Source organism: Hypanus sabinus, chromosome 7, assembly GCF_030144855.1.
Source record: "Hypanus sabinus isolate sHypSab1 chromosome 7, sHypSab1.hap1, whole genome shotgun sequence".
NCBI lineage: Eukaryota > Metazoa > Chordata > Chondrichthyes > Myliobatiformes > Dasyatidae > Hypanus > Hypanus sabinus.
In genome coordinates this window covers 7,829,925-7,855,172 of record NC_082712.1, presented here as the reverse complement: position 1 = coordinate 7,855,172, position 25,248 = coordinate 7,829,925, and the positions used below count along the sequence as shown (strand labels likewise).

The 25,248-nt window shown below is 44.8% G+C and overlaps 2 protein-coding genes across 8 annotated transcripts in view; one reads left to right on the top strand and one right to left on the bottom strand.

Annotated features, from left to right (window-relative positions):
* Positions 1-25,244, bottom strand: part of mfsd10 (major facilitator superfamily domain containing 10) — a 43,476-nt gene extending 18,232 nt beyond the window's left edge. Inside the window, exons 1-8 of one of the 6 annotated variants that reach the window (XM_059974157.1) lie at positions 25,211-25,244; positions 24,967-25,069; positions 13,644-13,846; positions 10,855-10,951; positions 9,097-9,200; positions 6,167-6,325; positions 5,026-5,214; positions 2,417-2,525 (exon numbers count right to left, since the gene is read on the bottom strand). In XM_059974157.1, the coding sequence (XP_059830140.1) occupies positions 2,417-2,525; positions 5,026-5,214; positions 6,167-6,325; positions 9,097-9,200; positions 10,855-10,951; positions 13,644-13,832 (847 nt within the window). In that variant the 5' untranslated portion in view covers positions 13,833-13,846; positions 24,967-25,069; positions 25,211-25,244. Of the gene's footprint in view, positions 1-2,416; positions 2,526-5,025; positions 5,215-6,166; positions 6,326-9,096; positions 9,201-10,854; positions 10,952-13,643; positions 13,847-15,329; positions 15,480-15,558; positions 15,677-19,933 lie in introns of those variants that run through there. The other 5 variants (XM_059974156.1, XM_059974155.1, XM_059974152.1 and 2 more) reach the window with 5 other exon arrangements.
* The window catches only part of nop14 (NOP14 nucleolar protein homolog (yeast)), a 76,849-nt gene continuing 67,157 nt past the window's right edge, over positions 15,557-25,248 (top strand). Inside the window, exon 1 of one of the 2 annotated variants that reach the window (XM_059974150.1) lies at positions 15,557-15,687. The gene's annotated coding sequence lies outside the window, so the exon portion shown is untranslated. The other variant, XM_059974148.1, reaches the window with a different exon arrangement.

Here is a 25,248-nt window from a genome sequence, read left to right as displayed (position 1 = left end):
CTAGCAACCCCATCATATAAGAACCCAGGGCTACAGAAACTCCAAAGACCTCAGGACCTGGGAAAGGAAGGATCTTCGCCTAAAAGATGTATGAAGTTGTGTGGTGAAAGCAAATCAACCTTCGGCCCAGGACAGAGTACTCTGGCAACTGGACAACAGAAATGGATCAATGGAAAACAGAGTCTAATTCTCTGATTTATTATTTATTCATTGATGGGAAGCTAGGCCGGCATTGATTGTCTATCCCCAAATTCCCCAAACAGAAGAGGCAATTAACAGTGAATCCGTTAATGGTTCTGGAGTCACATAGAGGCCACACCAGGTAGCAATGGCAGATTTCATTCTTTGAAGCACATTAATCATGGAAGGACATGTTTGACAAAACATTGAATTTTTTGAAGAGGTTACTAGGAAAGTTGATGAGGGTAAAGCAGTGGATGTTGTCTGTACGGACTTCAGTAAGGCCTTTGACAATGTTCCACATGGAAGGTTAGTTAGGAAGGTTCAATCATTAGGTATTAATATTGAAGTAGTAAAATGGATTCAACAGTGGCTGGATGGGAAATGCCAGAGAGCAGTGGTGGATAACTTTGTCAGATTGGAGGCCAGTTACTAGTGGTGTGCCTCAGGGATCTGTACTGGGTCCAATGTTGTTTGTCATATACATTAATGATCTGGATGATGGGGTGGTAAATTGGATTAGTAAGTACGCAGATAATACTAAGATAGGTGGTGTTGTGGATAATGAAGTAGGTTTTCAAAGCTTGCAGAGAGATTTAGGCCAGTTAGAAGAGTGGGCTGAAAGATGGCAGATGGAGTTTAATGCTGCTAAGTGTGAGGTGCTACATTTTGGTAGGACTAATCAAAGTAGGACATAATGGTAAATGGTAGGGCATTGAGGAATGCAGTAGAACAGAGTGATCTAGGAATAATGGTGCATAGTTCCCTGAAGGCGGAATCTCATGTGGATAGGGTGGTGAAGAAAGCTTTTGGTATGCTGGCCTTTATAAATCAGAGCATTGAGTATAGGAGTTGGGATGTAATGTTAAAATCGTACAAGGCATTGGTGAAGCCAAATTTGGGGTATTGTGTACAGTTCTGGTCACTGAATTATAGGAAAGATGTCAACAAAATAGAGAGAGTACAGAGAAAATTTACTAGAATGTTACCTGGGTTTCACCACTTAAGTTATAGGGAAAGGCTGAACAGGTTAGGTCTTTATTCTTTGGAATGTAGAAGGTTGAGGGGGGACTTGATAGAGGTATTTAAAATTATGAGGGGTTTAGATAGAGTTGACGTGGATAGGTTTTTTCCATTGAGAGTGAGTTGAGGGTTAGGGGGCAACAAAAGTTTAGGGGTAACATGAGGGGGAACTTCCTTACTCAGAGAGTAATAGCTGAGTGGAATGAGCTTCCAGTAGAAGTGGTAGAGGCAGATTCGATATTGTCACTTAAAGTAAAATTGGATAGGTATATGGACAGGAAAGGAATGGAGGGTTATGGGCTGAGTGCAGGTTGGTGGGACTAGGTGAGAGTAAGCACTCAGCACAGACCAGAAGAGCCGAGATGGCCTGTTTCCGTGCTGTAATTGTTATATGGTTAATGAACCAGGTGGAACTTTTGAAAATATCAGTTTCACGTGGGAAATACGTCTCTACCAAAAGAGGTATAAGGCACTCCTTCCCTCCGCTAGCCTGCAGGTCACCCTTGGCGAAGGTGTAGCACCAGCTTAGCCCCCTGATCAGGCCATGTGAAGCCATGGGAGCAGGTGATGGATGGTCGTACGAGCAGCCGGTGCACATCACTTGTCTTGGTTATGCCAGGCAGGCAATCTCTGAACAGTATTGATAATAACTGGCATCATCTATCTTGTAGAGACACTACCCAGAAAAAGGCAAATTTCAAAAATTGCCAATTAGACCATGATCGCCAACGGCATATGACACAGCACATAGTGATGGTGGTGATGAGTTATACAGCTTTTCGTACAATTAGTCTGATAACAGTAGAATGGAAGCTACCCTTGAGACTGGTGGGACGTACTTTCAGGCTTTTGTATCTTCTGCCGAATGGGCAAGGGAGAAGAGAGAATGTCTGGGATGAGAAGAGGAGAGAATGTCCAGGGTGGCAGGGGAAGTGTAGATGAGTCAATTGGAGGGGTGGCTGGTTTGCATAAATACATTCTTATTCATTTTTATAATTAGTTAATTAATCCACTATCATTGTAACATGTTTCTACCAGGGTTAGTATATGGTGAACTCTCAAGATAATTGGTTATTGCTTAAAACCCGTAAGTAACCTTCCAAAGCAGCTCACAAAGGATCACTGACTTACTGTCACTGATGGAGCAGACTTAATGTGTAGGAGACAGAAGAAGAGAGGAGATCCCTGGGAGAGTCATCGGATATTCACGCACCTTCTGGAGAGGGAGAGTCCTTCCTTTGTTGGATGGCGGAAAATTGGAACAGTGCCACGGGGCTGAGTAGGTTCACGGCATTCTGGAAGATGGAGGAGACTGAGGAGATCTATGAGGAAAGTCAGCACACACAACGTTAGCATTAAAACAGATCAATGTAGAGATGTCCAGTAGGTCAGGCAGCATCCGCAGAGAGAGAGAAACAGAGTTAATGTTTCCTGTCCAAGATCTTTCATCAGAGTTGGGAAATGAAGAGAAAACAAGTTAGTTTTTGAGTTACAGGGAAGATGGAACAGTTAAATAAAGGAAATATATCAGCCCTGGAAGAGACTTCACAGTGGAAAGAGATTTAAACTTCTTCAGGGTTGACATACTGTAACTGGAAGAGACTTCCCAGTGAAGAAATCTTTGGCTATCCACTCAATCTATCCCTCTTATCAATTTGTACCCCTCCTTCAAGTTTAGAGGGATATAGGCCACAGGTGGGAAAATGGGACTAGCTTAGATGGACACCATGGCTGGCATGGCCCAGCTGGGCCGAAGGGCCTGACTTTTTGCTGTATGACTCTACAGTTCTATGGCTGGTCAGTGAAACAATGCAAGACGCTACACTTTGAATGTGACATTCACTCTTCATTAAACTTACAAAACAACAACAGCAGAAAAAAGAACAAACTTGGGATTTTTGGGAACAACTTTTACCACCTGGCTCGCCACGGTAGCCTAGCAGTTAGCGTGACGCCGCTACAGCTGAGAGCGTCAGAGTTCAATTGTGGTGACCTCTGTAAGAAAGTTTGTACATTCTCCCCGTGGCCACATGGGTTTCCTCCGGGGCACCGCTCTTCCACCACGGCCCAAACGTGTACCGGTTAGTAGGTTAATTGGTCATTGCATTTATTTATTTATTTGTCTGTTTGTTTATTTGTTTATCTATCTATCTATTTATTTATTTTATTTCTTACATCCAAGGGAGTAAAGATCTTTATGTTGTGTCTCCATTGCAACGTATAAGCAATAAAGAGGGGAAATGTGGGAGGATATTGCCCCAACACTAAAATTGTATACATAATTGTTTTGCATACATTTATGTACAGTCAGATAGACAATCATATCAATGTGTATTGATCAATCTGATGGCCTGGTAAATCATCCTGTCACTAGGCTAGGGGTTAAATAGGTGGTTTGCTGGGTGGCATGACTCCTGGGGCCAGAAAGACCTGTTCCACACCCTGTCTCTAAATACATACGTAGCATGCCCCAGATCGGTGAAGGATCCAGATGAGTGGACTCCATGGTGTAGCCATGGCAACCAATTAGCACACAGCACGATCCCACTAGCACCAGTATGTTTTGGAGAATTGACGTCTGGAACCATGGGGTTTGAACCTGCAGCCAGAAGAGTCCACTCCCTCTACAAAGCCATGGGCAACACCATGGTGAAGAGCCCTTGGGGAAGGTTCAATTGGACCCAGTGAGTTAGTAGCAATAATTACGGGCTTTTAAGCAAAAAGGATAAGTTCTGTTGCTCATTTATGTGTTTCATTATCTTACTGTTAATAAAAATATAACAGAGACATTGAAATAAATGAAGCACTTTAGAAAACCTATTCAAAAAATTATAAACATTAATCTTTTAAAAACACAACTGAAAAATAACACCAATCTTAATAGTATTGTATTTGTAACCATTTACTATCCAAGTACTGATGGTACAGCAGGTCCGTGAGGATTTCAAAATGCATTATCCAACATCACATGTTCTCACAACCATCCAGCTGAAGCCAAGCCAGACTGAGTCATTTCTTGTGAAAACATCTCACTTTTTTTGGGTAAGAAAATGGTATTCTCAGCTTCATCTGACAGTAAAAATAATCATTTTTTTTTATTATGGATGGGGTTTAAATGCTGCACGCCAACAAAATTTGTGCGCGTGCCATAGATTCGCCAGCCCAACCCCACCAAGCCACACATCTTTATCAGGATATACGAGATTTACCAGGATGCTGCCTGGATTAGAGAGCATGTCATATGAGGATAGGTTGAGTGAGCTAGGGTTTGTCTCTTTGGAGTGAAGGAGGATGAGAGGTGATTTGATATAAAATGATAAGAGGCATAGATAGAGTGGACAGTCAGAGACTTTTGCCTAGGGCAGAATAAGCTAATATGAGTGGGCATAGTTTTAAGGTGACTGGAGGAAAGTGTAGATACGATGTCACAGGTAGATTTTATTTCAATATAGAGAGTGGTAGTTGCATGGACTGCCCTGCCAGAGGTGGTGGAGATACATTAGGAGCATTTAAGGGACTCAGACAGGCACATGGATGAAATATGTAGGAAGGAAGGGTTAGATTGATCTTGAAGTAGGTTGAAAAGTTAGCACAATATGTGGGCCGAAGGGCCTGTACTGTTCCATATTCAAAATCCACACAAGCAGTACCAAAGGGCAGGATTGAGGCTAATCTCTCTGCCCCGTCGTGACAACCTTTAAACCTCTCTACATTCCCTCCCCTCCAACCCCCTCTGAACCTCGGTTTCTCCCCAACCCTGCACCATCTGAACCCCACAGACCAAGCGCTCCAAATCCCGTCACACCCTTCCTCCCGGCTTACCCGCTTCTCTCTCGGGAGGGTCTCTGGGAGGAAGAAGAAGACAAAGAGCAGGTCCGACACCACGAGGGCCATGGCCAGCAGCGCGGGTTGGAGGTAGAAGGCTTCGTCTTTGCCAGCCCGCATCCCGAGGAAGGCTCCGATCATGGGTCCAATGGTGAAGCCCAGAGAGAAAGCCACGCCAACCATTGCCTGAGGGGGAAGGGAGACACAGGAGGGTCAGAAGGAGAAGCTGAGAAACATGAACAGCCTGTGAATCTCGAATGTACAATGGGAATGCTGTGGATTGGAGGGAAATGCAGTATGGTGGCATGGCACAGGTCAGCACGGTAACACAGCAGTTAGCACAACGTTTTACTGTACCAGTGATCAGGGTTCAATTCCTGCCGCCGTCTGCAAGGAGTTTGTATGTTCTCATAACCACATGGGTTTCTTCCAGGTGCTCCAGTTTCCCCCCCACAGTCCAAAGACCAACAGATTAGTAGATTAATTGGTCACTGCAAACTGTCCTGTGCTGGGCAGAGTGGCTCATTGGGCCTGTTCCAAACTGTATCTCCAAATTAAATAAATAAGTAGGGTGATAGAAGGATATAGGGCAAGCCAGAGGTAATAAGAGTCATATAGCACAGTTACAAGCCCTTCAGCCCAACCAGTCCATGCTGACCCAAGTTCACATCTCTTTGTTTGGCCTGTATCCTCCTCAACCTTTCCTATCGAGGTGTGTTTTAAATGCTATTAATGTACCAAAGTGGGTACTGGATGAGGTAGGAGTCGGTCTGCATGAATGTGTTGGGCTGAAGGGCCTACTCGCTTGCTGCCTACCTCTAGAACTGCCTTTGCATGCCAATGGGCGCCACAGTAGCAGATCAGTTTCTGCAATGGTAATAAACCTTGGGGCATCAAAGTTCAATCCAGTACCATTCCGTAAGGGGTTTCGATGTCCTCCCAGCGGAGCACATGGGTTTCCCCAGGGTGCTCTGCTTTCCTCTCAATCAACCGTAAATAGTCCCATGATTAGGCTAGGATAAAACTGGGGGTTGCTGGGTGGCGAGGCTCGAAGGGCCAGAGGAGACCATCTCTAAATTTAAAAAATAATAATAACACTCCAGCAGTGGACCACAAGACCCCCTCCCTGGCCACTTACCATGCCTTTGCTGCGTGCCTGGGGAGACGGAAGGTCAGCAATGATTGCCGTGGACAAGCTGACATTCCCTTTGCTGATTCCACCCACTACTCGGGACAGGAGGAAGATCCCAAAGTTCCTTGAGAGAGCCCAGAGTGCATATGAAACTAGGAGCCCAGCCTGGAATTTGGGAGAGAAAAGTGGTGAGTCAATGTTCCCGAATCCTCTTCCCACCTGCCCACACCACCTCCCCTATCTGCAGCCATTAATCATCTTTCTTTCCCATCATCTTCAACCTTCTGCTACCTTCACCTATCACCTCCAAGACTCTGTTGCTATCTCCACCCCTTCTTCTTTCATCTGCCTGTCACTCTTCCTCACCTGCATCCACCTATCACCTTTGCAGTAACAATTTCATCCCTTCGTTTCATCCTATTTCCCCTCTATTCTCCCAGTCCAGGTGAAAAGTTTCAATTTGAAACATCAGCTGTCTATTTCCCTCCACAGAATGCTGCCTGACCTCCTGAGTTCCTCCAGCATTTTGTGTGTTGCTCTAGATCCCAGTATTGCAGTCTCATGTCCACTGTGTGCCCAGGATAATTTCAACGTAGTACAGTAAAGCACAGTACAGGGGCCATTCAGCCCACAATGTTGTACCACCCTTTTAACCTGCTCTAAGATCAGTCTTACCCATCCATCCTTCATAACCCTCCACTGTTCTTTCTTTCTTTCTTTCTCTCTCAATCTTTTTTATTGATTTTCAAGTGGATAAACACAATGATAATGATACAAAGAGATGGGGATTACATTAATAACAGTTAACATATACGGAAACAGACTCTGAGTAACGTGTATAATCTAAGCCTCCCAATCTCTTAGTTACAACATGAAAAAGATTCAAAAAAAAATTTACAAGAGAAAAATGAGTCCCCCTAAACTAAAAAAAACAAAAACAAAATAAAAGCTGGGCTGCCATGTTTCATCGGTTAAGATCGTTATGTCATTAACTCCGCTCCTCTGTACACGAACAAAAAGTGATTGAGAAGGATTTGGAAAAGATCAGCTTACATCACATGAAAATGTTGAATAAATGGCCTCCAAGTTTCTTCAAATTTAACCGAAGGGTCGTTAGTGCCGCTGCTAATTTTTTCCAAGTTTAAACATGTTATAATTTGGGAAAACCATTAAAATGTAGTAGAGTATTGTTCTTTCATCCATGTGCCCCTAGTGTGCCCCTGCTTCTACCACCAGCCCTGTCTGTGCCACACACCCACCGCTCTGTGTAAAAGACTTACCTCTGACATCCCCCCTATACTTTCTTCCTATCAACTTAAAATTATGCCCCTTGTATTGCCCATTTCCACCCTGGGAAAAAGTTCCTGGAGGTTCACTTGATTTGTGCCTGTTATCATCTTGTACACCTCTGTCATGTCTCCACCAATCCTCCTTCGCTCCAAAGGGAGCTTGCTCAACGTATACACACAAGTCATGCTCTTCAATCTAGACAGTATCCTGGTAAATCTCCTCTGCACCCTCTCTCAAGCTTCCACATCCTTCCTATAATGACACCACCAGAACACAGCATAAATCCGCAAGTGTGGTCTAACTAGAATTTTACAGAGATGCAACATTACCTTGTGGCTCTTGAACTGAATCGCCCAGTTAATGTAGACTGGACACCATAGGTCTTCTCAACCACTCAACTTTGAGGGACCCCTCTTTCTAACCACCCCGTTACAGGAAGGATGCTGAGGCTTTGGACAGGCTGCAGAAGGGGTTTACCAGGATGCTGCCAGAATTAGAGGGCACTGCACTACCAGGTCAGACAAACCTAGGTTGTTTTCACTGGAGTGCCGGAGGGTGACGGGAAACCTGTTAGAACTTTAGAAAATTATGAGATGTACAGGCCATAAGACATAGGAACAATATTAGGCCATGTGGCCCATAAAGTCTGTTTCACTGTTCCATTGTAACCGATTTATTTTCCCTGTCAACCCCATTTCCTGCCTTCTCCCCATAACCTTTGACACTTACTAATCAAGAACCTATCAACCTCCACTTTAAATATACCCAATGACTTGACCTCCACTGCTGTCTCTAGCAATGAATTCCACAGATTCACCACTCTCTAGCTAAAGAAATTCCTCCTCATCTCTGTTCTAAGGTACGTCCTTTTGTTCTGAGGTTCTGCCCTTTGGTCCTAGACTCTCCCACTACTGGAAATATCCAGGCCCTTCGATATTCAATAGGTTTCATGAGATTCCACCCATTCCAAACTCTAGCGAGTACAGGCCCAGAGCCACCAAATGCAACTCACGTTAACAATTTTATTCCCGGGTTAATTTTCATAAATCCTCTCTAATGTGAAGAGAGGGACACAAACGTGGCAATGGAAAACCATCACAGTTTACCTGAAGTTGAAAGTTTCAATGTTTCAATACGCCCATTTAGAAAGTAAGTTTTGCAACAGGTGGAAGATAAGTTGTTCTTCCAGTTTACAGTGAGTCTCTCTATGGAAACAAGGAGACTCGGACTGGAACAGGAACGGGATTGGGAATCGGTGTCTTTGGGTTGTGGTGGGGCGGGGAAACAAGCGTGGTCATTTGGGTGGCGTGGTAGTGTAGCAGTTAGTGTGACACTCCACAGCACCCGCAATCACTGATCGGGGTTCACTTCCACCACTGACTGTGAGGAGTTTGCACGTACTCGCTGAGACCGCATCTCCGGTTTCCTCACACATTCCTAAAGGCTTATGGGTTAGTAAGTTGTGAGCATGCTGGAAGGATGGCAATGCCTGTGGGCTGCCCCCAGCATATCCTCAGACAGAGTTGGTCATTGACGCAAATGACGCATGTATGTTTCGATGTACGTGTGACAAATAAAATTAATCTTCAATCTCCCTCATCTCCACACAGACAGGACCATCGATTGAACAGCATGATTGAACCTACCATGGTCACCATCATCAGTATCCTGCGGCCAAAGTAGTCAGAGGCAGCGCCAGTTACGGGAGACACGAGGAACTGTAGCACTGAGAAGATGGATCCAATGAGTCCTGGACAGAAAGGAAATAGCTCCTTATTTCTTTCATCCATGTGCCGATCTGGCTCTCCTACCTCCCCTGGTAGGATACCCGACACACTCATTATTCTGTGTAAAACACTGACCTCTGATATCCCCCTATACTTTTCTCCAATTACCTTAAAACTATGCCCCCTCGTATTAGCCATCTCCATGCTGAGCACAGCCTCCAGCTGTCTGCTCGATCTATGCCTCTTATCATCTTGTACACCTCCATCAAATCGCCTCTCATAGAAACACAGAAACATAGAAAATAGGTGCAGGAGTAGGCCATTCGGCCCTTCGAGCCTGCACCACCATTCAGTATGATCATGGCTGATCATCCAACTCAGAACCCTCTCATCTTGTTTCGCTCCAAAAAGAAAAGCCCTAATGTGCTCAACCTATCCTCAGGAGGCATGCACTCTAATCCAGGTGGCATTTTGGTAAATCTCCTCTGAGCTCTCTCTAAAGCTTCTGCATCCTTCCATAGTGACCAGAACTGAACTCAAGTTTCCATGTGTGGTCTGACCATGGTTTTATAGAGTCGCAACATTACCTCACATTGTAATTTCATGCACTGACCCACGCTCTAAATTCATCACCTTTGTTCCTGATACACCTTGCATCAAAATAGACACACTTCAACCCATCCCACTGTCAGCAATTTTGCCCCATCCTTCCTCACAGTCCTTCTACATACTGCATTTACCCCTTTACCAACTGCCCCATCCTACCACTCTGGTTCCCATCCCCCCCGCCAAACTAGTTTAAGCCCTCCCCAACAGCACCAGCAAACCTGCCCACAAGGATATTGGTACCCCATGTTCAGGTATAATGGTGGGAATGTTTTGAAGAGCTGAGTGACCTACTCTAGCTCATGTTTTCTACTATTCAACAAATCCTTCCTGATCCTACCCATTGCTAAGATCATATTGTGTTACCCTGCACATACTACATGTCCCAAAAGACGTACAGTAAATATCATTAGGAGTTACGCACACAGTGACCACTTCACTAGGTACCTGACAAATGTCTATGTTCCTAGTCTTCTGCTGCTGTAGCCTACACATGACAAGATTTGATATGTTGAGCATTCAGAGATGCTCTTCTGCACACCACTGTTCTAACGCCTGGTTATTTGAGTTGCTTTTCACCTTCCTGTCAGCTTGAATCAGTCTGGCCATTCTCCACTGACCTCTCATTAACAAGGTATTTTAACCCACAGAACTGCTGTTCTCTGAACGTTTTCTGGTTTTCGCACCAGCCTCTGTAAACCACGGAGACTGTTGTGCATGAAAATCCCTGGAGATCGGCAGTTTCTGAAATACTCAAACCACCCCATCTGGCATCAACAATCATTCAAAGTTACTTGGATCACATTTCTAACCCATTCTGATGTTTGGTCTGAACAACAAATGAACCTCTTGACCATGTCCGCATGCTTTTATGCATTGAGTTGCTGCTATATGATTGGCTGATTAGATATTTGCATGAACAAGGTGTACAGATGTACCTAATAAACTGGCCACTGTGTGTATACTGTCAATAATGTACCACCATTGGACCAAGTTAAACTAGTGTGTTCTTGCAAAAGTTTTCGGCACGTTTTACAGCACAGCCACCTGCAAAGAAGCAGTTATACTCACCCCCAAAGAGGACAGTGTTATATTTTCTTACACTGGGAACCCCAATTACATCTGCAAACCAATCCACTGAACGTTGCAGCACTCGATAAGAGTCGTCCTGTCAATTACAGGTGGAGTAAAGTTATACGGTGTTTTATTTTCTTACATATAGAGGTACAGCATGGAGCAGGCCCTTCCAGCCCAATGAACCGCACTGCCCAGCAACCCACCGATTTAACCCAAGTCTAATATCAGGACAATTTATTATGACCAATTAATCCACAAGGTGTTATGCCTTTGGAATGTGGGCAGAAACAGGAGCTCACATGTATCATAGAAGAACGTACCAACACCTTACAGATGATCACAAACACAAGGAAATCTGCAGATGCTGGAAATTCAAGCAACACATACAAAATGCTGGAGGAACTCAGCAGACCAGGCAGCATTTATGGAAAAGAGTAAATAGTCGAAATTTTGGTCCTGATAAAGGACCTTGGCCCGAAATGTTGACTGTTTTCTCTTTTCCATAGTTGCTGCCTGGCCTGCTGAGTTCCTCCATACAGGTGGTGTTGGAATTGAACACACAACTCCAATGCCCCAATCTGTAATAATGTTTCACTAACCACTATACTACTGTTGTACCCCCACAGTTAAACCAAGACAAGTCTTACATCTGTTGACTTTTTGAGCCAAGACCCATCATCAGGTCATCATGAAGGGTCTTAGCCCAAAACGTTGTCTGTTTATTTCCCTCCGCAGATGCTGCCTGACCTGCTGAGTTCCTCCAGCACAGGGTTTTGGTATCTGCAGAGTCTCTAGTGCTTTTGTCTTACTTCTGTGTTCTTTTCTTAAAATGACACAATATTAATCCCATCCTTTTCTCTTTGCCTTCAGAATCTGACATAAACTAAGTTTACATAAACTTAATATAATGCAGTTACAGCTTTCTGCTAGTTGGGATTCTGTACCCTTGGTCCAGACTGATACTGCACAGTACAAATTTTTTAAAAAAGCTGTCCCCGACATTTTATCAATTAGCATCTCATTGAGAATCCAAAATTAGAAACCTCCCCCCCCCCCCCAACTGAAAGGCTGTGGATGTTGGAGACAATTGCATATTGACAGATCTTCTACAGGTGCACCGAGGGAAGTATCCTGATTGGTTGCATCACAGCCTGACGTGGAAACACCAAGAAGATTACACAAAGTGGTGGACACAACGCAGCCCTCCCCACCACTGAGCACGTCTACATGGAGCACTGCCACAAGAAAGCAGTATCCATCATCAGTACCCCCCACCATCCCAGTCCACGCTCTCTTCTTGCTGCTGCCATCGGGAAGGTGGTACAGGAGTGTCAGGACTCACACCGCCAGGTTCAGGAATGGTTATTACCCCTCAAACATTACCCCTGTAAATCTGACAAATCTGTTGGAATTATTTGAGGAAAGAACAGGCAAAATAGTCAAAGGAGAATCAGTGGGTATTCAGAAGGCCTTTGACAAGACGCTGCACACTACCGAGCATTTTGTACGTGTTGGTATTGAGTGCTTGAATTGGGGTGATATGTGATGTTACACGAGATGTTGGTGAGGCCAAACTTGGAATATTGTGTACTGTTCTGGTCACCTACCTACAGGAGAGACATCAAGAGTGTGGGAAAAATTTACAAGGATATTGCCAGGACTTGAGCTGAGTTATTGGGGAAGGTTGAACAGGCTATGGAGCGTAGAAGAATGAGAGGAGATCTTATACAAAACTGAGATAGGCTGAATGGTTGTAGGCTCTTACCCCTCAGGTGAGGCTAGAATTAGAGGTCGTAGGTTTAAAGTGACAGGTGAAATACTTAAGGAGAATGTGAGGGAAGGGTTTCTCTCAGTATGTGGTGTCGTGAGGAACAAGCTGCCACTGGAAGTTGTGGATGTGAGGTCAGTTTTAACATTTAAGGGAAGTTTGGATAAGTACATGGATGGGAAGGGCATGAAGGGTTATAGTCCAAGTTTAGGCAGAAGACTGGCTGGTATGGACTAGTCAGGCCAGGGCTTGTTTTTGTGCTACGGTTCTAAATGTGTCATTTTACACAAGTGCAACATTCGGAGCCTGGGTAGGGCCTGAGGTCTTACGTCTCTGCTGTGGCAGTGCTAACCTTCTCCAGCATATCCATCATCACAGAGTAGCAAGCATAGTGAAGCCTTCTGCTATTCATTAGCCACGTATACACACCCGCTCGTCAGAGTTTTGGCAAAGGTGCACAGAGCTCTCCTGTGGGTATACCCCCACCCACAGCTCATCGCAAGTTTGACTCATGAGTTTCCTGAAACAACAATCTCAACACGCCCATTTTGCTGGGATGTCAAAACAGATGGAAGAGAAGCTGTGTTCAGTGACCGGGGAAACAGTACTCAAACTCTGAAGGCCTCAAAACCATCAGCAGGGTTTGTGGCAGACGAGTAATCGGTAATGTTGGAGTGGGTCTAAGTTGTTTTTTTGCTGTTTAACTTTCTTTATGATTCCTTTTACATCTGGATAATCACCTCTTTAAATGTTTCAAGTATTTGTAAATCCATTGTACTTTAGCTGGTTCTATATTTTTTGTGTCCTGGGAGATATTTAGATAGGCACACGAATGTGAGGAAATTGGAGGGATATGGACATTGTGTAGGCAGGAGGGAATAATCAAGTTGGCCATTGAATTGGACCAGCACAACATTGTGGGCTGAAGGGCCTGTTTCTGTGATGTACTGGTGTATGTTCTATTGTGAGCGTGTAGACTAATTTGTGATGTTACCATTTACTTGGTTGTACTCACTTGGTCAGTTTTTCCATAGTAATCCAAAATGGAGGGGAGAAGTGGTAGGATGAGAGTGAACCCAAGCAGGTCGATGAGGAGCATTAGGAAGACGACATTGATGACTCGAGAGGAGCCATCGTGTGAACTGGCCACGGTCTTGGCCCGACTGCTTTCTCCACTGTGGCCGCACTGCTCCCTTCCCTCCATGTCTGACACAGGTGCTAAGAGGAAGCCCAAAAAAAATTTCTTAAATCCTCTGCTTCAGGTTTCTGGTTTCACAATCCTTTACAATAGGTAAGGAATTTAACCCAATTAGCTGAGTCATCCTGTTGTGGAGGAAGCTTCCACTAAAGAGATACACTGCCACGTTGATCACAGGTTAAAAGATTTAAAAGCTAAAATATTAGCTTTACTTGTGACATGTACATTGAGACATACATTGAAATGCATCATTTGCATCAAGGTTCAAAGTAAATTTTTTAATCAAAGTACATATTTGGCACCATATACTACCCTGAGATTAATTTTCTTGCAGGCATTCACAGTAAAGATAAAGAAACACAATAGAATCAATGAAAAACAGGGCAGGCAAACAACGACAGACACAGTCAGAGGATGTTCCGTCAGTGTCGCCCTCCCTCCAGCACCAACGTAGCATGCTCACAACCTACTAACCCTAACCTGTACGTCTTTGGACTGTGGCAGAAAGCTCACGTGGTCGCGGCAAGAACGTACAAACTCCTCACAGTCAGTGGCAGGAATTGAACCCGGGTTGTTGATTACTGAGAATAGGCATAGCATGCCCAAACCTACTGCTCACTGATCCAGATTACCAAAGCTGCTACTTCTATTACAGCCTTTTGGGCAGGGCAACCACTGCCTAGAGTATACAATTCAGAGTGGACACTGCATGAGGGATCTCACTGAAACCTACTAAATACTGAGAGTGGATGTGGAAAGAGTGTTTCCTCTGGTGGGGGAGTCCAGGATCAGAGGGCACAGCCTCAGAATAAAAGGCCATCCCTTTAGAACAGAGACGAGGAGGAATTTCTTTAGCCAGAAAGAAATGAATCTGAAATTCATTGCCACAGACAGCTGTGGAGGCCAAGTCATTTGGGATATTTAAAACAGAGGCAGACAGGCTTTTGTTTAGTAAGGGTGTCAAAGGTTACAGGGAGAAGGCAGAATGGGGTTGAAAGGGATAATAAGTCAGCCATGATGGAATGGTGGAACAGACTCAATGGGCAGAATAGCCTAGTTCCTCTCTGAAATCTTATGGTTTATTGAATGGGCTGAATGGCCTAATTCAGCTTTTATGTCATATGGTTTTATGCTCCAAAGATGAACTCTGCTCCTCTGACTTGCTGAGTCTTTCCAGCGTCTTCTGTACTTTTAAATATTAGAGATGTAATGCATAACACTTATTTTTCCAAACAAAGCGATGATGAAATTGATGCTGCCCTGGGGACCGAACTCACAACTCCAGGCAACTCCGCCAGGACAAAGAAACTTCACATTTCGACAGCCCCTTCCCCAACCACAGGAAGTCCCAAACTGTGCCCAGTTTATAAACTGTTTGGAGGCGCCCGCTGGTGCAGGATTTTTGCAAATGAAGCCATTTGTGGTCAGACGCTCAGTAATCTCAAAGATCCTGATTTAAAAAAAAACTCCAGACGCAAGACAGGCTGCGGGTTTGCGCGTTACCTTCTCGTTGCAACGTTCTCGGGAGACGGGACCAACTCTCCCACCCTCCTGCAGCTGAAAGGCTTGGCCCCACCGCTCTTGCTTTCCCAACCGGACTGGATAAACCCCTCCTCGATCTCGCCCTCTTCCCCACCCCTCCCTTGCTCCCGAACCAGGAAGCAGGTCGTATTTCACGTCCCCCAGCCCGAGGGAGGGGGGGACTGTTTCCCTGCCCAGTTCTGATACTTGCCGATGGTTTCTGCTTTCGGGAGGACGGGGCCGTTGCTATGCCCCGAGTGTATTTGTCCGTCGGGGTGTGTGTGCGCGCACGCAGGGGACGTGATCCGCGATGGAGCCGAATATTGAAGGACAAGACCAGGTCGGTAGGGTGCATTCACAACGTTAACGACTTCGCACCGCAAGATAAAGGAGCCATTCAGCCCATCGAGTCTGCTCCACCACGACAGGAGAAAAGAGACATAACTAGATCGGACGGCCAGAGAATTCCGAATCAGACTCAGGTTTAATATAACTGACGCATGTCGTGAAAAATGTCGTTTAGATATATCTCTTCCCAGGGCCGAGATGACTAATGCAGGCGTCATGTCTTAACGGTGATTGGGGTAGATGTTTGTACACAGAGAGTGATGGGTGCAGGGTACGCGCTGCCAGGGGTGATGGTGGTGGTGGAGGCCGACACTTCAGGAACATTTAAGAGACTCTTAGGCACGATGAAACAAAAATGGGGGTAAGGGTTAGATTGATCTTAGAGTAGGTTAAAGGTAAGCACAACATTGTGGGCCGAAGGGCCTGTACTGCACTCTACTATTCAATTTTGGGTTTTTTTCTCTCACCCTATTCTCCCAGTAAGTTTTAAACGCTGAACCAATCAAGAATCTATCATTCTCTGCCTTAAGTAACCGCCCATGGTGTGAGGAGGAGGGTACTAATGTGGATGGAAGATTGGCTAACTGTCTCAAATATATTCTTGTAAAACCTTACTGTGCATTGTCTCTGCCCGCTCCTGACCCACTGAACTCATGCCCACATACTTTGACTCCATTCTGTCCCTTCCCACCTACATCTGTGACGCTTCACATGCTCTCATTCTCCACTATTTCCATTTCTCTGGCTCTGACCGCCTCATTCTCACCATAGGTGTCCTGTCCCCTTACACTTCTATCCCCCATCAAGAATGCTTAAAGCTTTCCGATTTTTTTCTCAACAAAAGACCTGACCCATTCTCTGCCACCTCCGTCCTCTTCCATCTTGTGGAACTGGTCCTCACCCGCAACAATTTGAGAGCATCGTGAGCAGCTGCATCACTGCCTGGTTCAGAAGCTGCACCATCTCAGATCACAGGACCCTGCAGCGATCCTGAGGTCAGCTGAGAAGATCATCAGGGTCTCTCTTCCTGCCATTACGGACATTTACACTACATGCTGCATCCACAAAGAGCATTATGAAGGACCCCATGCATCCCTCATACAAACTCGTCTCCCTCCTGCCGTCTGGGAAAAGGCACTGCAGCATTCGGGCTCTCACGACCAGACTATATAATAGTTTCTTCCCCCAAGCTATCAGACTCCTCAATACCAGAGTCTGTACTGACACCAACATACTGCCCTCTACTGTGCCTATTGTCTTGTTTATTATTTATTATAACGCCTTTACTGTTTTGTGCACTTTATGCAGGCCTGGGTAGGTCTGTAGTCTAGTGTAGTTTTTTTTTCTGTGTTGTTTTTACATAGTTCAGTGTAGTTTTTGTACTATTTCATGTAGCACCATGGTCCTGAAAAACGTTGTCTCGTTTTTACTGTGTACTGTGGAGAATGAGAGCATGTGAAGCGTCACAGATGTCGAAATGTGTTATGGTCGAAATGACAATAAAAAGTGACTTGACTTGACTTGAAATTCTACCTTTGGCTTCTCCCACTTTCTCCAAACTCAAGGGGTAGCCTTGGGCACCCAACATAGGCCCAGGCAATGCCTTTGTTTTCATCAGCTATATGGAAGAGTTCATGTTCCAAGCATTCCTTGGTAATGCTCCCCAACTCTTCCTCCGCTATTGACTGCATTGGTGTTGCTTCATGCACCCATACTGAGCTCGTCAATTATATCAACTTTGCCTCCAACTTCCACCCTGCCCTTAAATTCACTTGGTCCATTTCTGACACCTCCCTCCCCTTTCAAAATCTCCCTGTTTTCATTTCTGGAGACAAACTGTCTACCAACATTTTTCATAAACCTATCGATTCCAATGGCTCTCTTGACTGTACATCTTCCCGCTCTGTCTCCTGTAAAAATGCTATTCTCTTTTCTCAGTTTCTTGGTCTCCACCGCATCTGTACCCAGGATGAGGCTTTCATTTCCAGGGCATCAGAAATGTCCTCCTCCTTCAAAGAATAGGGTTTTCTTTCCTCCACTATTGATGTTACCCTCACCTGCATCTCCTCTGTTTCTTGGACACCCACACTCAGTCCATCTCTCCACTAAGTTCCTCTTGCCTTCGCCTACAATCCACGTGCCTCTGGATCCAGCACCTCAAGTTTCCGCATTGTCCACCATCTTAAACGGGATCCTATCACCAAACACGCATTTACCTCCCCGCACCCCCACCCCCGGTTTCCGCAGGGATCGCTCTTGTCCATTGTCCCTCCCTATTAATCACCTCCTGGCGTGTTTCCCTACAAGTGACAGAAATGCTACAACTCCGTCAGCTCCATTCAAACAGACCTTCTAGATGAGGAAACACTTCACCAGAGAATCTGTTGTATTCAGTACCTCCGATGAGGCCTCCTCTATATTGGTGAGAGCCACCGTAAATTGAGGAAGTGCTTTGTGGAACACCTCTGCTCCCTCGCCAAAAGCAGGAATTCCCAGTGGCCAGGGGTGCCTAACTTTGGGTCCACGGACTCCTTGCTTAATGGCATTGGTTGATGGCATAAAAAAGGTTTGGAACTCCTGCTGGTGGCTAACTTTTTAAATTCCTACTCCCATTCCTGATTTGACATGTCCGTCTATGGCCTCCTCTTCTGCCATGATGAGACCACCCTCAGGGTAGAGGAACAACACCACAGGGTAGAGGAACAACACCTCAGGGTAGAGGAACAACACCACAGGGTAGAGGAACGCCACCAATATTCATCGAGGTGGCCTCCAACCTGGGTTTTCCTCTTCCATTCCCCACTCTGGCCTCTTACCTCTTCTGCTCACCTGCCTATCACCTTCCCCAATGCCCCTCCTTCTTCCCTTACTCCCATGGTCCACTCTCCTCTCCTATCAGATTCCTCCATCCAGCCACCTAGCATTACCTATCACCTTCCCCTCCTCCACACCTTATGTCTGGCTTCTTCCCCCTTCCCTTCCAGTCCTGATGAAGAATCTTGGCATGAAGCATCAACTGTTTATAATTTCATTAAAGGCTGCCTGACCTGCTGAGTTCCTCCAGCATTGTGTGTGTTACTCTTGTCAAACTTGTTTCATTCATTTTTTTTCTTGTGACTGCTGCTTATCTGATGCTATGTGGCCCATGTTGCTGCTGCAAGTGAGTTTTTCATTGCACCTGTGCAAACATGTCTGTGTGTGTGACAATAGACTGGATGACTTTCACCGGAAGAAGTCAGAGAGCTGGGGATAAAGGTGACTGTTTATTTATTGCTTTATTGGTAATTTGTAGTAATATTTATGTCTTGCACTGTACTGCTGCCATAAAACACATTTCATTTCATATGTCAGTGATACTGACTCCACAGGGGTACATATCCAAGGAAGGATGTGCTGGCCCTGGAGAGGGGCTAGAGGAGGTTCACAATAATGAGCCCAGGAATGAAAGGGTTAATGTATGAGGAAGATTTGATGGCTCTGAGCCTGTACTCTCTGGAGTTGGGAAGATTGCATTGGAACCTGCAGGACACTGAATAGCCTAGATAGAGCGGTCATGGAGGTGATGTTTCCTACGGTGGGGGGAGTCTAGGACCAGAGGAATAGAGGGATGTCGATCGGAACAGAGATGAGGAGGAATTTCTTCAGCCAGAGGATGGTGAATTTGTAGAATTCATTGCCACAGATGGCTGTGGAGGCCAAGTCATTGGGTATATTTAAAGCAGAGGTTGATAGGTTCTTGATTGGTGGGGGGAGGCAAGGGAAAAGGGGAGCAAGCAGGACTATAGGGTTTAAAAAATCCATGATTGAATGACAGATCAGACTAGATGGGCCAAAATGCTTAATTCTACTCTTATGGTCTGAAGTACACCCAATGACTTGGCTTCCACAGCTCTCTGTGGCAACCACTACCGATGTACGTTCGAAAGTATTCTTACTTCCTGCATCATGGTCTGGTACGGCAGTTTGTAGGAACATAAGAAGCTGCAGAAAAAAGTGCACAATATATATCCTTCCCCACATTTGCCAATACTGTATCTCCATGAGGTGCTGCCTCAAGGAGGTAGAATGTGTCATCAATAATCCCAACCATCCCGATGCCGTCATCTACTCACAGCCTACCATCAAGCAGGGGATGCAGAAACCTGAAGTCCCCCACTGCAGTGACAAGGTACAGTGGAGAAGTACTTAGTGCAATATGTGACTATACCAGTGATCACTGATCGGATTTCAATTCTCACCGCTGTCCGTAAGGAGTTTGTATTTTCTTCCTGTGATTGCCTAGGTTTCCTCCAGGTGCTCCGGTTTCCTCCCAAATTCCAAAGATTAGGGTCGGTGTTAGTCAGTTGTGAGCTTGCTGGGTGTTGACGCAAACAACATGTTTCACTGTAGTACATAGAACAATACAGCACATTACAGGCCCTTCAGCCCACAATGTTGTGCTGACCCTATATATCCCCCCCCCCACCTTAAATTCCTCCATATACCTGTCTAGTAGTCTCTTAAACTTCACTAGTGTATCTGCCTCCACCACTGACTCAGGCAGTGCATTCCACGCACCAACCACTCTCTGAGTAGAAAACCTTCCTCTAATATCCCCCTTGAACTTTCCTCCCCTTACCTTAAAGCCATGTCCTCTTGTACTGAGCAGTGGTGCCCTGGGGAAGAGGCACTGGCTGTCCACTCTATCTATTCCTTTTAATATCTTGTATACCTCTATCGTGTCTCCTCAACCTCCTTCTCTCCAGAGAGTAAAGCCCTAGCTCCCTTAATCTCTGATCATAATGCATACTCTCTAAACCAGGCAGCATCCGGGTAAATCTCCTCTGTACCCTTTCCAATGCTTCCACATCCTTCCTATAGTGAGGCGACCAGAACTGGACACAGTACTCCAAGTGTGGCCTAACCAGAGTTTTATAGAGCTGCATCAATGATGTTTCAATGATTTAATGTATATATGACAATAAAGCTAATTTTTATTCATCTTTTAATCTCTGATTCAAGAACAGCTGCTTCTCTTTAACCATTCGGTTCTTAAGCCAACCTGTAAAACCCTTATTGCTACCTTAGTCTAGCCACATTATGACCACTTGGCACAATAACAGACTTCTTTTTGTTCCAGTTGTGTGGAACAATTATGTATAATTTTGTATATAGTTAAAAAAAATTATATTTAAGCTTGTCTTCCTCATGCTGCATTCCTGCAAAGCAAGTTTTTAATTGAAGTACGAGATCCAAGGAAACTTGGCTGTGTGAACTCAAAATTGGCCTGCCTGTGGACATAGATGACGAAATAAGGGGTGGATTAGAATATCTGCAGAGAGAGCTACGAATCAATGCCCGTGGGTAAGTTATCAGTCAATAATCAGTGCTAAAAGAAATAGATCTGTACACTACACTTCCTTCCCCTTTAGATTAAATGTACCATAAAACTGTATATGTAACAAAGCATTCAATTTCCCTTTAACAGAGCACGCTCAAATAAACATGCTTCCACAATAACAGTGTTCGCTGGATTTTTTTAAAGATAACAACCCATATCTCACTTCACAGTATTTTGGGTGGTGCTGTTTTCTTCAGGATAGCATCTCTGGACCTGTAGAGTGGCATCAGGTTTGACAGATGTCTTATCAAAGACAACTTTCTCCATTGTAAGTGTCACGTTGCTGTCAGTGACACGATCAACACAGAGAGGCAAGTCCGGTGGATGCAATGTGTCCGTCTCATTGGACATAGACGGCCCAAATGTGTTCGTCGGCTGAGCATCCAGTATCTGGTTCACATGACATCTCCATGTTTGATCTCCAACATCCAACAGTGGTCCAGTTCTTGTAGCTATCCTACCAGGTGTCCACTTGTCTTCTCGGTGTTCACACGTGAGGACTTCCTGTCCAACCTCAAAGCTCCTTGCCGTTTTACCCGGGACCTGACTGAACTTTTTATTCTGCACTTCCTTCCGTAGCTCTGGTTTCAGGAGGTCAATGCCAGATCTCAGATTCCTGCTCATGAACAGCATTGCAGGTGTTTGATTTGTCATTGCATGAACAGAGTTCCGATACACAAAAAGAAAGTTGTCCACCTTGTTCATCACTTTAAAAGACTTTTTGAAGGTTTGGACAAACCTTTCATCTGACCCATCCATTGCCGGGTGCTGAGGAACTGACTTGAATTTTTTTTTTGCCATTTTTCTTCATGAATAGTCTGAACTCTTCTGACATGTATTATGATCTGTTGTCACTCACAGTTTGGGTAAGCTATTTCTTGAGAAGATAGACCTCAGGGTGGAGACAGTCTTTCCTCTGGCCACTTCGAATGAGCATCCACAGCATTCAGAAACATGGAGTCCATGAATGGCCATGCAAAGTCAATATGTACTCTTTGCCATGGTGACTATGACCACCCCTACAGGTATAAAGGCGCTAAGGTCCATACCGAACAGCTTTTGGGGAAGCATTCAATTTATCTATTCATGGCCACCACATGTAGCTACAGGTGAGACGCTTCAGCTTGACACTGTGCGTAGGTGTCCTTCACGCCAATTCTCTAACACCCTGGTGTGCTGTTTAGAGGGAACCACAACACAAGATCCACACATCAGCATTCTTAGACGTACACAGCTGGTCTCGTCTCCCTGAGAACTCTGGAAACACAGGGTTACCATGAGAAGTCAGGTTGTTCCTCATTTCCTTTGCATTTCATAATTTGTTACTAGCAAGTGGTTCACTTTTGCTGGGTCACAGAGTGAATACTTTCCTGCTCCAGTTGTCGACAGCAGAAGATGTGACGAGCCGTCAGTGTTGAACTCTATGTCTTGAAAGTGGGTTCCTTGGAAAAGTATAACTGGGTGGCAGTCATCACTGGGATTGAAAATGGATGCAAGGGGCTGGTGGTCTGTGACTAGTCGAGGTCATGATGGAACTTCCTTTACTTCCTGTATTGCACTAAGAGCCTCTCGATTGATCTGTGTATAGTTGTGTTCTGCGCTCATCGGTGATCTTGAAGCAAGTGCCACTGGACATTCAGATCTATCTTTCATAGCATGACAAAGCTGCTCTAATGCCATAAGGGGACACATCGCACCCAGTTTGATGGGCAGGGATGGGTCATAATGGCTGAGCAGTTCATCTGATGTTTCTTTGTTTCCTTAAACGCTCTTTCACATCTTTCTGACCATTCCCACTTTGCTCCTGTCTGCAACGGTCTGTTCAATGGGTCAGCACTGTAGCAATGTTTGGTAGAAACCGGTGGTGGTAGTTTACAAGGCCCAAGAATGAGCTCAGATGTGAAACATTTTCCAGTTTGGGTGCCTGCAGCACTGCTTCAATCTTCTCATGACCTTTGTCAGCCACACTTGTCAATGACATGTCCACAATGAGATCTCATCCTTGAAAAACTCACACTTGTCTCTCTTTGCACGCAGACCATATTCACTCAGCCTGGTAAGCACTTTACCAAGGTTTTGGAGGTGCTTTTCATCATTCTTACCAGTCACGATGATGTCATCAAGGTAACATTGTGTTCCTGGGATATCTTGGAGCACTTGGTCCATTCTCTGCCAAACTGCTAGAGCTGATGCGATGCCAAAGATGAGATGATTATACTGGGACAGTCCCTTGTGAGTGTTGATTGTGAGGAACTTCCTGCTTAACTCCTCAATCTCCAGTTGCAGATATGCTTGTGACAAGTCAATCTTTGAAAACCTCTCCCCACCTGCCTAAGATGCAAAAGCGTCTTCTATTTCCAGCGGAAGATACTTCACGGCACACAGCGCTGGGCTGATGTTCACTTTGAAGTCCCTGCATATGCAAACAGCTCCGGCCTCCCCTTACTTGATCACCGGGACATTGAGCATGGCCCAATCACTCCACTCAGCCTTGGAGAGAATTCCAGATGCCTCCAAGCTCTTCAGTTCAGTAGCCACTTTAGGACATGATGCATATGGCACTGGACTCACTTTTTGGAACCTTGGTGCTGCCAATTCTGGCCTTCATTTCGTGAGTTTACCAATCTCCTTCTCAAACACCTTCTCATTAGCATTAGGCAGTTGTGACAGTCTCTGGTTAGTGCTACTATTTGGGCTGTAGTTGCCTGCTGATGCCACACTGAGAGCTTTGATTGAGTGCCAGTCTAGTTGGATTTTTCTCAACCAGTCACATCAGAAAAGTGCTGGCCCTCCACTTTCCAATACATAAAGCTCTAACTGCTGTATTTTGCTTCCCTACGTCATGTTCAGTTTCAGTTTGCCTGTGGGAGAAACTTTTTTGCCTGTGTAGGTCTTTTCTAATGGTAGCTTAGAAAACAATCTGTTGTAGTCAGCCTCAGAAATTACAGACAAAGCTGACCATGTATCCAACTCCATTTTCAGTTTTACACCAGACACATTTGTTGTGATCTATATGATTTTGTGATCTTCTTCAGTTATACCAAGCAGTTCTTGGCATTGACAGCTCACTTTTGTCAGACTCTGTGTTGTCTGATTCAGTTTCACATTCAGTCACTTTATGTATTTGTTCAGTTTTGTGTTTGAAACTTTTCAGTGTGGATTTTCTCTTTGGTTGTGCTTTTTGTCAGACTTGCACACTCTCTCTATGTGGTTTTGTCTACGATACTGTAAACTTTTTCTATGAACATTTGTATCATGGGAAGATTTGCCACAACAACAGCATTTTTGACTTTTTGAACCATTCAGGGACATTTTGTGTGTTTCACATTCTAAACTCTTTTTCTCTTTTCTGAGACACCCTATGCTGCTGTCTCCATTGAGGTCAATGTCCATTCTAAGCTTCGGTCTCTTTTGGGTAATAGCCTCTTTTGAGTGCTTTGACTATGCAAGCCACATACAAGCCTGTTCCTTTGTACATCAGAAAGTCCATCTCCAAAGTCACAGTATTAGGAAAGTTTGTGCAGATCTGCAATGTATTCAGAAATGCTTTCACCTTTTGGTCCTTTTGTGAAATCTAAATCTCTCCGCTATTACTAGCAGTTATGGGAATGAGTTCGTAGAATTTCAACAATTTTGTTGAATGTCTTGCTTGCTTGCTTTTACTAAGTTGAGTAACAGACTACGTTTTAGTACCCATTAAGCTAAGAAGCGTGGAGACTTTGTTTTAATCATCCACCTCGTTAGTATTACAATACAGTACAGCCCTCTCGATATACGATTCCCAGTCTTCAATAGCACTATCAAATTTGTCAACTTTCCCGACTGAAGCCATCGTCACGTTATTTTCACTAGTTGTGCGTCTCTCACTGTGCAACGGGCACTGTTACTCACGTGTTCGTTCTGATACACTCTTTCCCCCGAATTCTGTCGTCCCGTAACTGAACCCGTCGACATTCAGATTCGCAGTCGTCGCCAATGCGTTGTGTCTGTACACCTACACATCGAGTAAATGCACGCACTCAGAGATTGTATATTCATTTTGCAGAGAAAGCTAAGAATGAAAGCACATGGCTAGGTTATCAGTCAATAATTAGTGATAAGGGGCATCATTGCACTAAAAGAAATACAACCGTACGTCACACCCAGCTCTCCCGCAAGCTACAGTTGCCCCTA